The 17394-nt window shown below is 43.4% G+C and overlaps 1 protein-coding gene across 1 annotated transcript in view; it reads left to right on the top strand.

Annotated features, from left to right (window-relative positions):
• The window catches only part of SNX14 (sorting nexin 14), a 36183-nt gene extending 19143 nt beyond the window's left edge, over positions 1–17040 (top strand). The window contains exons 16-28 of the mRNA XM_033143354.1: positions 4400–4532; positions 5290–5482; positions 5947–6030; positions 6160–6260; positions 7314–7425; positions 8767–8807; positions 8939–9058; positions 9761–9884; positions 11599–11763; positions 12054–12149; positions 13542–13633; positions 16316–16372; positions 17006–17040. Of these exons, the coding sequence (XP_032999245.1) occupies positions 4400–4532; positions 5290–5482; positions 5947–6030; positions 6160–6260; positions 7314–7425; positions 8767–8807; positions 8939–9058; positions 9761–9884; positions 11599–11763; positions 12054–12149; positions 13542–13633; positions 16316–16372; positions 17006–17011 (1324 nt within the window). The 3' untranslated portion in view covers positions 17012–17040. The remainder of the gene's footprint in view (positions 1–4399; positions 4533–5289; positions 5483–5946; positions 6031–6159; positions 6261–7313; positions 7426–8766; positions 8808–8938; positions 9059–9760; positions 9885–11598; positions 11764–12053; positions 12150–13541; positions 13634–16315; positions 16373–17005) is intronic.
• The last annotated feature ends 354 nt before the right edge of the window (positions 17041–17394 follow it).

Raw genomic sequence — 17394 nt, 5'->3', positions numbered from 1 at the left:
TGCCTTTCTGGAGTACGTGCATGTTGTGTCTGTCTGTGTAATTATCAATATTCTAATATCTCATTTAAAATTCTTTATGATTTCATGTAATTGTTGGGCTTGGTTTCTGAGTTTAAAATAGCGCAAGTAGCTAGTTTTTAAAGTACATAATGTGTTATTTTATTGAATCAATATTAAGCACGATTTTCTTTTTTTAAAAGAAAACACAGTTGGCCAAATAGCCAACTAATTGTGTGTGTGTGTGTGTGTGTGTGTGAGAGAGAGAGAGAGAGAGAGAGAGGTTAAGAGCTTACAAAAAGGTGGAGAGAGCTTGCCTTCTATCCTTCTAGCTATGTTAGGATTTTAAGTGTGGAAAGAGGGCTTGCAGTTGTGAGAGCTCTCAAGTCAAGTCAAGGGGAGTGGTAAGACCACACCTTCCTCCAAGCACCTCCAAAGCCCAGCGTCATGTCAGGGGAATAACCAGTTCATTGGCAACCACAAATTTCATCTGGTTAATAAAACACAGTCAAAAACTGAGGACATATGTTTGGTGCTTACAAGCTGCCATTGGATTAGTGTCAGTTGGATTGGAATGCAATGAAATGCAGCTAAAATAAGAGGCTAAAGAAAAGAAAAAGGGGGAAAGAAAAAAGAGAACTAGTATGGCTTTCATTAGTATGAAAAATAATTCAGGAATGTCTTCCTTGCAGCCCTCAGTTATTCGTGCTACTTTTAAATAACTGCTGACATTCGTATTCTGGGAAGGATCTTCTTTCCTCTTAACAACTGCCCACCCCAAATCTATGCAAGTGATGCATTTCCTGGCATGCAGATGCAATTACTGTGGAAGTGTCACCTGTTTCTGTTGTCCTTTCTGGGTAGCTGTAAAAGGCACAAAAGTCCTGCCCGGGGGAGGGTGTGTGTGTGTGAAATGGGCCATCCTACTGCAGCATTGTTTCAGGGCTCAAAGAAGGAGAAATCAGATTTCTCCTGTGATCTCATTGGTTCAGCAGACCGCTTTACATCTTCAGTGCACCGCTTCACCAAATGCATTAAATTTAAATTCAGCTCCGAGCAAGTATAACTGTGGTGTCGCAAAGTTTATGAAACAGTGCCAGTACTTTTTATCACCTATGTAAGCGAATGCAAGATCAGGCTGTTATGAAGAAAAGCAGATACGTCCAAGTGCATTTGGAAATGACAGCCACTATAGTAGCTACTGTACTAACATTTGTAACTTCACTGTTTGAGTAGAACAGAAGTGTAACGGGATTCACTTTTTTTCTTGGCTTGTGGAATACTATTAGTTGCCTAGCTGGAGAGGTAGCTTCTGTTTGGATTGTTTATAGTAAATTGAGCTGACATGCCATTGTTGCTTGTTTACACTGTATCTATTTGTGACTATATCATATTTCACTTGTACACATTAAAAAAATAATACATGGAAACTTTCCAGGCTCAAGTCATGTAGTGATAGTGCAAGTAACTGCACATTTCTATCTTGTTTTGAAACATCAGCAAAAATGGCATTCGGTTTGGCTTTAAGGCATAGCTTTTTGTGGATATTTTCTGAACTCTAGAAATCTGCCACTAAGCATTCCTAAATCACTAGCCACCTGTTGTACTGATCCTAGTTTAATGAAGCTATTTTAATAACTGGGTCAAATAGTTGTGCATGTTCCTTTTTCTTTAAATGCACTTACTCCCCATTGAGGTTATATGACCACAGATGCACACTGCAATCAGAATAGTAAGGGTTAACAAGCAGATATCTGAAGACCCTGTTCTGTTTAGCAGTGCTTTTGTTAGCAGAAAACACACTCCAGTTATTCCATAGCTATTACCAAATAGTGCCCCCCCCCCATTTTTTTATTTACCATTACTACCACTTTTTAAATAAGACCCACATTTTGTGTGGGTTTTTTCCACCCCCACTCGGAAGCTTGGTGTGTTTCTAGAGTAGGAAATGAAGTTGGCTTTGTTTGGTTTAAGGGCGTCAGGCCAGCGTGCATGCATGAAGCGGCCATATATGTGAAGCATGGCTTTTTTTGTGAGGAATGCAGATTTGTTGGCTAATGTCTGTCTTTTCATTTGAATTTGCTGCCTTCTGGATGCTCTGTTATAAGTTGCTCTAGCTCTGAGCAAGATTATAAGCCATGCATCAAGCCACCTTCTTTAGGGCAAGCTGCTTTCTCCAGCCAGGAGGCTTCGTCTGCGTCTGTTTTCCCTCATTTTCAGTCAGTCCTAACCCTCCCATCTGGCTTTTTTCCATCTCTCCCTGCTGCTTTAAAGTAAGTTAGGGTTGTCTCATATCACACATGCCTGTGTAAATGCTTGATAATTTATGTGCAAGTTAAACAATAGCTTAAGCGTACGTTATTCAGCACTCTCCCACCCCCATACCACTCACTGTGATTTTTGCAATATGAATAGCCAGTTTCCTTGATTATTGTTACTGCATCAGCTTCTGTTTTGTATTTGACAGAAAGGGTGCTATAGTAAGAAAACAATTGGTTCCTTTCCCCCCCACACTCAGAACTTGGAGCACTTGGCCCTCCAGCTGTTTTGGGACTACAACTCTGACCACCCCTAGCTAACAGGACCAGTGGTCAGGGATGATGGGAATTGTAGTCCCAAAACAGCTGGAGGGCCACGTTTGGCCATGCCTGACTTGGATGGATGCATTTCAGAAAGCTATGGGTTTTTGTAATCTGTATATTTTGAGCCGTTTCTTTAACATTCCGTCACACTTCTCTGGCCAGAAACAGAAGCCTTCTTCTCCCAGACAGTATCGGGTGATGAAGAGGGAGCTGTGCATACAGGAATAAGTTAGGTTATCAAGAGGTGGGATCATCAAGGCCAAGGAGCAGGTTTAGCAGCCTATCCTACGTAGTGCTGTCCCCAAATGCTCCTGTTAGCTTTCTCCAGTGTAAGAGCCTGGTTGCCAAGCTTGGGCAGGAAGCAAAGCTGGCTTGCTGCACCTAACCCTGGCTAGCCTGAGCCCTAGAGAAGTATTTTATGGGGCAAGAGGAGGGTGCAATACGTTTACACATTAACAATGTTACTGTGTCTGCATTCACACACCCACACACCATCGAGGCCCTTGCGATATCAAAAGCATTCCTTCCATGTACCCAGTATTTCACAGCTGATGATGATTTGCTGCTGTTGCATTCAGATGTAATGAGAAACCATGGTTTGATGTGACGGACAAGCCTAGCCTACCTCCAGATTCACATCCTCCCACTCTTCCTCCAGTGTAACATCATCACCATCAATTTATTATTTATACCCCGTCCATCTGGCTGGGTTTCCCCAGCCACTCTTAGGGAGCTCTCAGCTCCATTTCTAATTAATTGCAGTTTCTCAGGTCAGTCAAACCCAATGAAGCATGATTAAGCTTAACTTCAAATCATGGGATATCAGTCTGACTTCTTTCACCAAACCACAGTTAAGATTAACCATAGTTTAGGATTTGGACAGCATGCTAAACTGTGGTTAACTGAAATTGGCAGTGGAAGTTTCCTGTAATCCTCATGGCTGCTCTGGAGAAAGTGGGGGAGGGTGAACATGGGATCCCAGAAGGGAGGGATATGCTTGTTCCCATCACGACAAACCATAGTTTATTGCAATTTCTAAATATAGTCATAGTGTGAAATTTACACAGTAAATCAGGGATGAGGAACCTGTGGCCCTCCAGATGTTGCTGGACTCCAACTCCCATCAGTCCAGCCAGCAGTGACCAATGATTAGAGATGATAGGAGAGTAGTCGGGGGCAGGCTTTGGTATGATGGTGCCCTGAACTAGGCCAAAATTTGGCAACCCCTCCCCAGCCCTCATGCTATGCTGGGCTTTTGGAAGGTGGTACGAGGACTCCTGCAGGGTCCTAGAGCCCCCCACCCCACCCCACCCCAAAGCAGGGCAAGTGCTAACTAGGCTTCAGAAAGAAGGAAAGAGGACCCTGTCAGAGCCCTCACACTTCCTTCCCATAACTGAACAAGTGCTTACTGGGCTCCCTCTCTGCTTGGCGCCCATTGTGGGGGAACTAGTTGTGCTGCCCTAAAACAGCCTCTGGTGTAGTTATTTGGAGGGCCAAAGGTTCCCCACCCCTGTTGTAAATGCTAAAGTGAAATAGATCATAGGCCCCAATCCAGAGGGCTTTGAATAGAGGACAAGGTATGCATGTACCAGGAATGTGTCTCGCCTCTTACTCTACCAGAAATGTCAGAACTGGCAACACATCTGTTTGTATGTGTCTATTACTAGCAGAAGCCTGGTTCCTTTCCCCTTTGGTCTCCCTTGCTGGATTGGGGCAAAGAAATGTGCAGTAGTGTTGTTTCAATGTTCCCTTTGCGGTATTTCAGTTTCCTCTCCTTGGAATAGCTACGCAGTATGCATTTCCCTTTTTATTTCATGTAGGAGCATGCAGAGAAAAGGAGAATCGTCCGGAATCAGAAGTATTAGTAGCAAAATTAAAGGCGTGTTCAAGAGTACCACAATGGAAGGCGCAGTGCTGCCCAACTACGGCCTGGCTGAAGGAGAGGATGACTTTGTGAGTTGGTTCTTCTTTGTCCTAGCAGCTTTGACTGCTGCACACTCGTCCTCTCTCCTGTTCACCGTATGTTGCCACCAATCCGTTTTATGGTTGCTCCCTGTCTCCACTTTAGTCCATTCTGTCTTGCTTCATTTTATGGTTACCGATTAGCAACACAAGTGCGTGAACACGATCACATGAGTTTCATCCTTGAAGTTGCTTGGCTCTCTTGAGAGCTTGTGCCACTTTGTATGTATTGTGTTCAAGGCAGATTCTTTCAGACATAGCTAAATAAAGAATTGTTGTGGCAATGCTGCAACACCCATTGTCCCTAATTTTTCGCCACACAGGTTGGAGCCGATAGTAAATGGAGCCACAGGTTCCCCACGCCCTCTTGAAACTTTAGATATGGTCTTGGTTTTTATCAGTGCTTTTTTCTGAGGGGATGCAGGCGTACGCGTATTTCACGAATCTTTGTACTTTTGTCCATTTACTGTATTTATTTTCCCTGATTTGAGCTATAAAATGGTGGTTTTCTTGAGTAAAAATGAGAGTAACCCCTAAATATATTTTTTAAGAAAAAAAGCACTGGGTTTTTGTTGTTTCTTTCATACAGTACAATTTAATACTTTGTTTTGTATTGTAAGCTTTCCTGAGCTCTGTGATTATAGTCAAAAGGCAAGATACATTTGTTCACATAAGGAAACACATTTGAAGTTACCTTGAATAAAATAGGCTCAAAATGGTCTCTTAATGCATGAATCTTCCACTGTAGATTGAAGAAGGCATCATGGTAATGGAAGATGATTCTCCCGTGGAGGCACTTAGCACGCCTAATACCCCTCGCAATCTTGCAGCTTGGAAAATTACCATCCCGTATGTGGACTTCTTTGAAGACCCCCCTCTTCAAAGGAAAGAGAGAATCCCTGTATTTTGCATTGATGTGGAAAGGAATGACAGAATGGCAGGTACCAGTACCTTTACAAGTGTATGCCTATTTACCCTACCTGCCTTAATACTCTTGATTTGCTAGCTCTGGTGCACACTCATTTTATCTTAGTTGTTTTCAAGATCCTGTGATGTCTTAAAAAAATATTAAGAACCAGCAAGTCCAAATGCATTGTCTAAAACCCTGATAAACTGTTATTGAACATTGCACCTGTTAGGATGACTGGGGTATTTCCTTTTGTATTTATAATTTTGCAAATCTTATTTTCAAAAGGTCCAGGCATGACTGCAGCAGGATATTATTGCTGCTGTTGTTGTTGATGATGATGATAATAGTAGTAGTAGTAGTAGTAGTACCACCCTCTGAGGACTTTTTCCATATCGTCCTAGACTTGTACATTTGCCTGTAGAACTTTTTTTAAAAACACTTCTTGGATGAACAAGAGGGTAAAGTAAAAAAATAATTATCTGTATGTATTTTCAGTTGGTCACAAACCTGAACACTGGTCGGTCTACAGAAAATACCTTGAATTTTATGTTCTTGAGTCAAAGCTAACAGAATTTCATGGTATGTTCATCTCCTCCCCTCCTGGGGAGGTTTAACTAGCATTTTACTTTGATAAAATTTACACGATTTTAGCGCAAGTGAAAATAAATCTTCACTTTAACTATATTTTACATATTGTGCTATGATCAGGTACATTCCCTGATGCACAGCTTCCTTCAAAGAGGATCATCGGACCAAAGAACTATGAATTCTTGATGTCAAAGAGAGAGGAGTTTCAGGAATATCTGCAGGTATGAAGAAGCTTCACTTGAGATGTACCGTATATCGCGGCGTATAAGACGACTTTTTAAGCCCGAAAAATCTTCTCTAAAGTCGGGGGTCGTCTTGTACGCCGGCAACATCATGTGATGTGACCCGGAGTTCCGCCCCGCCACTGGCTGCATGGAGCCTCTCCCCGGCGCTCCAGCCGCAACTGCTGCCTCAGCCGCCATGGAGCCCGGGCTGGGCGTGGGCGGCAAGCGCGGAGGCTTCCTGTGCGGCGACGGGGAGGTTCTCCCCGCTGCCCCAGGCGTCGCTGCCGCCGCCTCAGCAACCATGGAGGCCGTCCTGCGCTTGGGCGGCAAGCGCGGAGGCCTCCTTTGGGGCGACGGGGAGCTTCTCCCCGCTGCCCCAGGCGTCGCTGCCGCCGCCTCAGCAGCCGTGGAGGCCGTCCTGCGCTTCAGCAGCAAGCGCGGAGGCCTCCTTTGGGGCGACGGGGAGGTTCTCCCCGCTGCCCCAGGCATCGCTGCCACCGCCTCAGCAGCCGTGGAGGCCGCTGTGCGCTTGGGCGGCAAGCGTGGAGGCCTCCTTTGGGGCGACGGGGAGGTTCTCCCCGCTGCCCCAGGCGTCGCTGCCGCCGCCTCAGCAGCCATGGAGGCCGCTGTGCGCTTGGGCGGCAAGCGCGGAGATCTCCTGTGTGGCGCGGGGGACGCTCTCCCCGCCGCTGCCGCCGCCTCAGCAGCCATGGATCCCAGGCTGGGTGAGTATACCCCAAACTCTGTTTTTTCACATAAAAAGTTGGGGGGTCGTCTTATACGCCGAGTCGCCTTATACGCCGCGATATACGGTACCTATTTCTGTGGATAACTTGGGTTGCTCCTCATCAATTTTCCATTCTCTCAGTGTGTACTTTTGCCATCTGATATTCACACAACACATTTTGAATGACCATGATCTCAAATGGCATTTTAATTCAAATTGTTTCTCATGATTTTTACCTTGCAACATTTAACAGTTAATTTCCATTCCTAGAGAGAAGCTAATTTGATTGTAATTGCTTGTTTTTCTTTTTGTCTCCCTGAAAGAAACTTTCACAACATCCAGAACTAAGCAACAGCCAGCTTTTGGCTGACTTCTTATCCCCTAATGGTGGAGAGACTCAGTTTCTTGATAAAATGTTGCCTGATGTCAATCTAGGTATGTAAAACAACAACAACAACAACAACAACAACAACAACAACCCTATAGCTGAGGGCAAAATTGCAAATGTTGGATTCTAACCAATTAAAACATTCCTTCACCTACTGGCACACACCCACAACTGCTTTCTGCCACCCGTCTAAACCAGCTATGATTCATATGATTGGAGAGTAGAAAATTAGAAGTTCCCATGTGTGTATAGAAATCTTTCTCTTTGGTAGCTAATACAATATACAGTCGTACCTTGGATCCCAAACGCCTTGGTTCTCAGATGTTTTGGCTCCTGAACGCCGCAAACCGGAAAGTGAGTTTTCTGGTTTGCAAACGTTCTTTGGAACCTGAAGGTCTGACGGGGCTTCCGGCTGGCTTCCGGAAGCTCCAGTCAGAAGCTGTGCTTTAGTTTCCGAACATTTTGGAAGTTGAACGGACTTCCGGAACCGATTCCGTTCGACTTCCAATGTACATCTCTGGTTTAAAACTCAGTTACGTTATCCTAACGATCCAAGGGTGGTCCCACTGGCAGAAGGAAAGAGGTGGTTTTTTTGTCAGCTCTCCCGGAAAAGCAAGATCCTGAGGATTGGGGGGACGCTCTGGAGCAGCATGGTAGGCGATGTAGAGGCTGAAAGAGGAAGGAGACATTGGAACAAATTGCCATTTTTAACAGCATGATCCTCTGCTCTGTCAAAGTCCCTTCCACAGACTGAGGGAGCCTTTCATTCTTGGGAAAGCAAGTCTGGATCCAAACATACATTGTCATGTAGATAATAACGTGTGTTCTCTTATCTCACCTTCAAAGGCATGACTAACAGGAAGGGTGTTACAAACAAGTACACAATTAGATAATTAGGCCATGGATGCTTTAGCTGAGGGTCCTGCATTGCAGGGGGTTGGACTAGATGACCCTTCCAGCTCTAACATTCTATGATTCTTCGGTAATTCTGAGCAAAATATGACATTACTTAAAGTATTAAAAACAAGAATACTAACACAGTGAGACTTAAGTATATATTTTATCTGTTTCATTCCATGCATGAAATACTTAAGTATACACAACAGCAACGATGGCTTTGAATGATAGGAGGTGCAGTCGTGATTAAAAAGAGAATTTAGCTTTTAAAAAGATCAAGGGACAAACTTTGCAGATTCCATCCAGCCAGCTGAATTCTACTTTGAGTAGACTTGTTGAAATTAATCTACCTATTAACTGCAGGGTTTCTACTTTACGTATGATGTAGCTGGATATAACCCAATTCTATAAAATAAGTGGAGGAACATCAATGCTATGTTATTGCTAATGTGAATTATTGCTTATTTTTTCCTACTATTTTTCTTTTGCAGGTAAAATTATAAAATCTGTCCCAGGGAAGCTAATGAAAGAGGTGGGTATAACTTAATTAATTGTGTTTGTAATTGTGTTTGTCCCTCCCGCCCAATAACTAATAGTAGATTTGTCCCAGAGAGCTTTTCTTTTGAAAACGTTCCATTACAGCTATTGTTTGGTTAATTTCAGAAAGGCCAGCACTTGGAGCCATTCATTATAAATTTTATTAACTCCTGTGAATCTCCCAAGCCTAAGCCAAGTAAACCCGAGCTTACTATTCTCAGTCCTACTTCTGAAAACAACAAAAAGGTATGTGGTATGTCTGCTGGGGTGAGAAACAAAATCAGATATTGTAAACGTAACCTGGTTGCTTTTATCAATACCTATTTATACCATAACTTTTGTGTGATTGAATAAGCTGTGAAGTCTGTAGACTGGGAGCCAAAGAGCTATACTTAGGCACACTCAAAATCTAGTAAGAGTTTGATTTCCCCCCTTAAACAGCAGATCCCCATCATTCCATCTCACAAATTGCCTTTGAAACTTTCCCTCCTTTTCAAAAGACATGCCCTCGTACATAGCAGGGCAATTGCTGCTGTTTGAGAGGGAGAAATCTGTAAACCATTTCCATGTACAGGAACAAGCTACTTGGTTCATTCAATCCTGTCTTTTCATCCCTCCGTCTCCATTCAGATTCCTTCAAAGTCAGAATGTCACAGATGTGAAGACTTCATTTTGGTATAGCTGGATTGCAAGACTAGGGTTAATGGTTGACATGGCTAAAAACTGAGTAAAGCTGATGTTTCAACCTCTCAGATAATTTCATTCAAAATAATAGAACATCATTTTTATGGTAATATTGGGTAACATTTCAGAACTTCTGACCGCTTCAGCTATTCTGTTGTTGCCAGAGAAAAGTGATGCAGCTTCCATTAAACCTGCAAATTACTGAAGAACGGGGGTTTTGTGTGTGATGTTGCTGTTTGAAAACTTGATACTTTCCTGTTTCAGCTTTTTAATGACCTGTATAAGAACAACGCAAACCGCTCAGAGAACTTAGAGAGAAGACAAATTCAGAACTACTTTATGGAAATGATGACCGTTGAAGGAGTCTATGACTACTTAATGTACATTGGTGAGAAATCATGTCTTGGTTTTCTGTTTCAGCAGAGGGCCTGTTAATACAACATATGCAACATATTATGTGTGTTGGGAATTTGTGCCAGGATCAGTTAAATCTCATTTCAAAGATATGGGTGTGGAAAGTTTTGTTGTTGGCACAATTCCCATGCTGACTCGATGTTGTTTTCTCTCTCCTTCTGCAATGTGGGACTTTGATCACAACTGTGCTGATGGAATTACAGCAAAGAGAACACTTTTTGCCACCCACAGAATTTTTGTTTCCTAAAATCACCACAATGTGTAAGATTGATGAGCATATTCAGTAATAGTGGACAGTTCCTTCAGCCCTGCCGAGTAGGAGGTGGCAGCTGGAGGAAGAATGGGATTTAACTTACCATGTGCAGTTGTTTAATCATAAATAGGAACCACTCACTAAAGATGGAACTCAGAGACCAGGCATACCACCAGAATCTCCCTTCCCACAAAAAGAGTATCTGTCAGCCACCAGGAAAGCTCCAGCAACTGCAGGTTTTTGTACTCCTATGTTGTCTTCCGCACTCTTCCTTTACTTTCCTTATTAAATCAAGAGGGAGGTAAATGACTAGTATTTTGAGAAAGTGCTATGCGCACCAGTAGTCATCATAGAAGGTGTGGCATAACACAATATGGCTGCCAGGGTGGGGCATGGCATAATTACAACAGAGTTGTTGCTGCTCCACTAGACAACCTGAGGCTTACAGATTATGAAGATCACACAAGATTGATATCACACACACAGAGACACACACACAAATGCTATTGCTGTGAACATTTATCATGATAAATGATAAGGTTTTGCCTCGTATTACAGGTTCTAAATTTTTTAGAAACCTAATATAAAAAGATAAAAGCTTGGAATTGGGGGGTTGTGTGTGGTTCATCCTGGGAGCTCCAAAAAGGCTTTCATGGGCGCTCTGGTACCCATGGATTCGGGGTTGGTGACCCTTGGTCCACAGCATGCCTGCAGTAGGTGAAGGCAGTAGCCTTGCCCCCCCCCACCCCCGTTAGTCTCCACTTCTGGATCTCAGAGTGTTCTGACTAGTAGTGTGGAAGTTCATGTTTAGCTACCATGGCTAACAGCAATATGTGTGTCTTGTTGGCATTTTGCAAATATCTGCAAGATAAGCTTTTTAAATGTAGTTACAGGTAGGTAGCTGTGTTGGTCTGTTGTAGTTGAAACAAAATAAAAAATAAAAAAATTCCTTCCAGAAGCACCTTAAGAGACCAACTAAGTTTGTTCTTGGTATGAGCTTTCGTGTGCATGCACACTTATTTTTTTAATGTAGTTTGTTTACAGTACAGTGGTACCTCTGGTTATGTACTTAATTCGTTCTGGAGCTCCGTTCTTAACCTGAAACTGTTCTTAACCTGAAGCATCACTTTAGCTAATGGGACCTCCCGCTGCCGCTGTGCCGCCAGAGCACGATTTCTGATCTTATCCTGAAGCAAAGTTCTTAACCTGAAGCGTTATTTCTGGGTTAGCGGAGTTTGTAACCTGAAGCGTATGTAACCTGAGGCGTATTTAACCTGAGGTACCACTGTATATATGTAACCACCCCCCCCCCCATTGTTTAGAACATGGAGGTTTAATCAGAGCCTCGGTAGCTGCTTTGAAACGTAAATGTGTTACAAAAATTTAAAAAAGCATGTCCATACACTAAATATATGTAATGATAATGACTTTGCAGGTAGAGTTGTTTTCCATATTCCTGATTGGCTTCACCATATCTTGATGGGAGGGCGAATTCTCTTCAAGCGTACCTTAGAGGAGTACACAGACTACTACCTGCAGCACAAGCTGGAGCAACTCTTTCAGGAGCATCGCCTGGTGTCGCTTATAACACTTCTGAGAGGTTAGTGGAAAGTTGTGCACACAAATGAGAGCTATTCTCTTGATAAAAAGACATGCTCTGTTTTGTAACTTATTTTGGTACTGGCACAGTTGCTTTTCGTTGTTGTTGTGTGTCTTTGCGTAAAGTAAAAACTAGCGCATACTTCAGCAAGAGCTGTTAACTAAAGGGCTTTTTTTAAAGGTTAGTATCTTTTGCATTTAATTAACTGAAGTTCACCAAGTAAGATAATTAAAGCAACGGTCAACCTGTGCTGATAGCACCAGAGCAAAAATGGGTTTCTTTTGTTTCAGATGCTGTATTTTGTGAGAATTCTGAACCTCGATCTCCTCAGGATAAGCACAGGAGGGCAAAACAGACCTTTGAAGAAATGATGAAATACATTCCAGGTTGAGTGTTTTTGCAGCATGATCTGTCAAGAGAGGCATGCTTAAATTACAATAGTTGATCAGGCTGAATGGCACATTTTTTAAGACATTCTAGCTTAAAAGACTTGGGAGATGGTTTGAGAGGCATTACATTTCTAAAACCTATATGGACCATAGAAATTCTCATGTGACAAATTTGGTGTGGGGTTTTTTTTTTACTGTTTAATACTTTCTCTCTTTGTATAAACTCTTTAGCAATATTGGCAGTGGCATAAGCATTGCTGGATTCTTGCAATTTATCGGCTGGAGCATCCTCTGGAAGCCTCCTTCATTTCAGATACAGTCATGTCTTTGATAATTCATAGTTTAATGCTTCGAAAAGAGCATTGTAGGGGTGTGGGATTCCCAGAATGCAAAGGGCACATTTGCTGAAGGTGTGCCTGCTGCTTTCCAGTCTCATTTGACAATCAAGAGGATTCCTTCATATCTGCTGCTAAGTGTATCTTTTCCTATGGTGCCTTCCCCAGCCCAAAAGTGCTCCTTTCTTGCTTGAGGCTCCTCTGTCTGGGCCTTTCTTGTACTCCAGGTGCGATGCAACCACTTCCCACTTATGTAGAATGCTAAGAGAACATCCGTTCTTCATACTATGCTGAGAAGGTGTGTGCCACATTCATTGGGACACTTTCCCAGTAGCATGGGTGCCCACAACTCCATAGTGTCACAGGCACACAGAAACATATTTGCTGCTAGCTGCTTGGCCTTTGTATCTACCGTTTGCCCCCGCCTTGTAGCTTGAATCTAATGCTGCTTCTTGCCAAGGGTGCAGGGGACCCTAGATATGCCACGATTGAGTGCAAAGGATTTTCTCTCTTACCTGTGCATGATATAAAGAACTTGTATTTGAACAAATTGTGATGACTACAACAAGCTGACTTGTAAAGGAGTTAACTCTTCTGTTCTATGGAACGCTCCACCTAAATTTAGTCAGACTTCTCTGACTTGACCTAAGTCATACTGCATTGTGCATCCAGCAGAGGATTATCAATGCAGTTAACAAAACTTAAGATTGGATAGGCACAGCCGGTTAATCATTACATTTGAGCAGAACATGATCATGCCTCTGTGCCCCCAAACAGGACACTTGTTGGTTCATGAACTTTGAGGCATGAAGTCACTCCCTTGTCAAACAATAGATCCAGTAGGAAATGTGCTGCTTGCCCAGACACAAAACAATATGTCGAGGTGCTGATCTTGCCCAAATGTTTCAGGGAAGCTGGGTGTCACCAGCTGATCTCTCTTGTAGAATAATCATTGTTGATAACTTAAAGCTCCAGGGATGATCTGGGCAAATTGAGTATCTACTCCTCCTTGTTTGAGTTGCCATAACTGGTTTCGTTTTGGCATTTTGTCCAGATTTGATAGGCAAGTGCATTGGAGAGGAGGCCAAGTACGAAGGCATAAGACTTCTGTTTGATGGGCTGCAGCAGCCAGTGCTCAACAAACAGGTAGGTGCTCTTACTCACAGCCATTATTTATAATGTTTTGAAATGACCTCCTTTCCCCTTCTGCTGGAGAGAAACCAGGGCCAAGGGCCGGTCTAGTCCACTTTCCTGTTCTTACAGTGGTCAACTATGGAAAGCTTGCAAGCCAAACATGAGCACAGAAGCATTCTCCCCGTTTGTGTTCCACAGCAATTGGTATTCAGAGGTATGCTGCCTTGGGCAGTGGAGGTGGAATATAGCCATCATGGCTTTATCCATTAATTTCTCTAATCCAAGTTGGGGGCCACTTTTACCTGCTGTGAGAGCAACCTCCAATGTTTTAACCTGGTGCTGCATGAAGAAGCCCTTCCTTTTGTCTGTCCTGAATTGTCCGACATTCAGCTTCATTCGATTCCTCCATGTCCTAGTATTACAATGGAGTGAAAAAGGCGTTTCTATATTCACACCATGCACAATTTAAACACCTATATCATGCCCCCCCTTACCTTTTCCCCCTAAACTGTCCTGCTGCTGCAAAGCTTTAGATCCATTTCAGTCCAGTTTCCATCCTGGTTTCGGGACCGAGACGGCTCTGGTTGCCCTAACAGATGATCTCCCTAGACAAGTGGATCAAGGCGGGTCGGGACTGCTGATTCTTTTAGATTTGTCAGCAGCCTTCGACATGGTCGATCACGATCTTCTGGACCACCGCCTTGCCGATGTGGGGATTCAGGGCACAGCTTGACAATGGCTGCGCTCCTTTATCTCAGGTCGGGGACGGAGGGTGGCGCTAGGGAGGGAGATGTTGCCGTGTCACTCCTTGGTGTGTGAAGTTCCACAGGGCACAATCCTTTCCCCGATGCTTTCCAACATCTTTATGCGCCCCTCGCCCAGATTGTCTGGAGCTTTGGGCGGGGTTGTCGCCAATATGCTGATGACACTCAGCTCTATCTGCTGATGGATGGCTACCCTGACCAGATGCTTGGAAGCTGTGGCTGGATGGCTTTGTGGGAGCCGACTGAAATTAAATCCTTTGAAAACAGAGGTCCTCTGGCTGGGTTGGGATGGCATGGGGTTGGGGGACCAACTCCCTTCTCTTGTGGGGGCTCAATTAGTGCCAGTGCCTTCCGTTAAAAGTTTGGTTGTAATCCTTGACGCCTCCCTTTCCAGGGAGGCGCAGGTTGCAGCAACAGCCAAGGCGACATTTTTCCATCTTCACCATATCAAGCAGTTGTTCCCTTACCTTTCCCACCCCGACCTGGCCACAGTGATCCATGCAATGGTCAACTCCAGGCTTGACTACTGTAACTCGCTCTACGCGGGGCTGCCCTTGAAACTGTCCCAGAAACTCCAGCGGGTGCAGAATGCTGCGAGGCTCCTCACGGGGTCCTTGCCATGGGAGCATATTCACCCAGTGCTCTACCAGCTGCACTGGCTCCCGGTGGAGTATAGGGTCAGGTTTAAGGTGCTGGTTTTGACCTCTAAAGCCCTATGCGGCCTAGGACCCTCGTACTTATGGACCGACTCTCCTGGTATGTCCTGCAGAGGACCCTAAGGTCCATGAATAATAGCAGCTTAAAGGTCCCGGGCCCTAAGGAAGCCAGACTATCCTCCACCAGGGCCAGGGCTTTTTCAGTGATGGCTCCGACCTGGTGGAATGCTCTGTCCCACGAGACTAGGGCCCTGCAGGACTTGATCTCCTTCCGCAGGGCCTGTAAGACAGAGCTATTCCGCCTGGCCTTCAGTTTGAATTAGCCTGATCCTCTATTCCCCTTTCCCTTTCCTCTTCTATGAAGAAACCCTTTCTGGGACCCCACATTTAAATTCTTCCCTGGTCTCCTTGCTGGCCCTAGTAGGACCAACTTGGCCAGTTAGCCCTGGTGGCCATTCAATGCCTACTGACTGGTTCCCCCCCCCCCAAAAAAAATGACCCCTGAATTTTTGAATTTTATTGATATTGATGCTGCATTTTATTTTGTATTCTATGCTGTTTTTTGCATTTTAATCAATGTTTTATACTTGCTGTTAGCCACCCTGAGCCCGGTTTTTAAACAGGGAGCAGCAGGGTATAAATAAAATATTTATTTGTTTGTTTGCTTGCTTGTTTGTTTAGAAGAGAAATGCCAAATCTGTGATATTGGTGCCAAAATAAATTCAAATAGATAGCAGTAAGGTAACTCATGGCATGTCAGTAGGTAGCTCATGGGAGCATAGGCAAGGAAGATGGGGGCTATACAGAGTTTGGCAAGATCACTTGGGATTTGTGATGCCAGCGCCACCTTAGCTGTGGCATGAGAAAATTCTTCCCTGTGACATTTCTGTGCAAGGTTAATGAAATTTGCCACTTGAGATCTGGCAGAACGAAGGCACTAGATTACTGCCAGCTTATCTTGTCATAACAAGGTATTCAAAGTGGCGTTTGTCAACAAAGCTACAGTTAACAATAATAGAACCTATTAAACTACTGTAGTTTGTTTTAAAATGGTTCCATCTCCCAGTATATAAGCCCTTAAAGGTTCATCTGCATCTGGGTGGGGTTGTACTTTTCTGTCAAGTGTACCATGGGAGTCCTTTTAGGTTATTGTTTGGGATTTGTTACCATGTAGGTGGCGATTCTTCTAAGCGGGGGGCTTACTAATCACCTACGGTCACTGTAGTCTGTATTGCAAATTCCAGAATGTAATTTATCTCTACGTTTTATTTTAGTTAACGTATGTTCTACTAGATATTGGGATTCGGGAACTATTTCCAGAACTGAATGAGGTATGTTGTGGCGGAAAGTCATATTTATCTGTTTTAGTTGCCCTTCAAGAAGGAATTGTGCTCATAATTTTAGTTGCTCTTTATGCTATGCAGTCTGTGCACCATATGAATTTTAATAGTGATATGTATGCCATTCCTTTTCTTAAAAAAAAAGTGTTCACTGCCATTGAATCCTGAGGTTAGTTATTCTCAGTGATTTCAACTAAGTTATGGCTCTGTTTCCAGCCAACCCTCATCCATAAGCCCCAGCTAATATTAATGGAAATTGTGCAAGGGGCTCGTAGCTACTTCCACTCACTGCAGTGCCATTTTCACAGAATATGCTGGTACATTGTGCCCATTTACTCATCAGTGCATAACTGAAGGTTGTGTTTGTTGCTACATCAGCCAATTTGAAGCTATCGTTTCAGAACTTTGCACAGGGGACTTTAGATTTCACCATCCTGAACGGTTTTTGTGACGAACTGTGCTTATCTCAGTATTGCCCTGTAATACTAGAGTGCTTACACATTACACGACTTCTTAATGCATTGCTCTGAGCTTCTACTGTAATTATATTGCTGTTCCATAACTGGATCAATTTAAATCACGGGTATTTTCTCTTTCTCTCTTCCCCAATACTGCTGTTAACAGGTTTAAAAGTATGCTTCCTCTGGATCATAGTGGATGAAAAAATCAAAATACTGGATTAACTCCATTTTATAGATAGTTTCTATGTGCTAATTTATTGAATAGGTCATGTGTTCAGTCTTGTACATTTGCTTGTAAATAGAATGAACTTTGACTTTTAAAAAAATCTTCACTGAAGAAAGATTAAAGTTTATTACTGGCTGAATTTCAGTAATACCTCACTGTATTTCTTCCCAATAATGTAATTTTCAGTTTCTGACATAAAACTATAGAAAATAGTTTCCCTCCAAAAAATAATAATTTTTTACACAGGATAAACGTTCTGAGACACTGAACAGGTAATTGAAAAAGCCTGCAAACACCCTGTTCCACCCCACCCATTTTTGGGTCAC

Source organism: Lacerta agilis, chromosome 3 (assembly GCF_009819535.1).
Source record: "Lacerta agilis isolate rLacAgi1 chromosome 3, rLacAgi1.pri, whole genome shotgun sequence".
Taxonomy (NCBI): domain Eukaryota; kingdom Metazoa; phylum Chordata; class Lepidosauria; order Squamata; family Lacertidae; genus Lacerta; species Lacerta agilis.
This window is presented reverse-complemented; position numbering and strand designations above follow the sequence as displayed.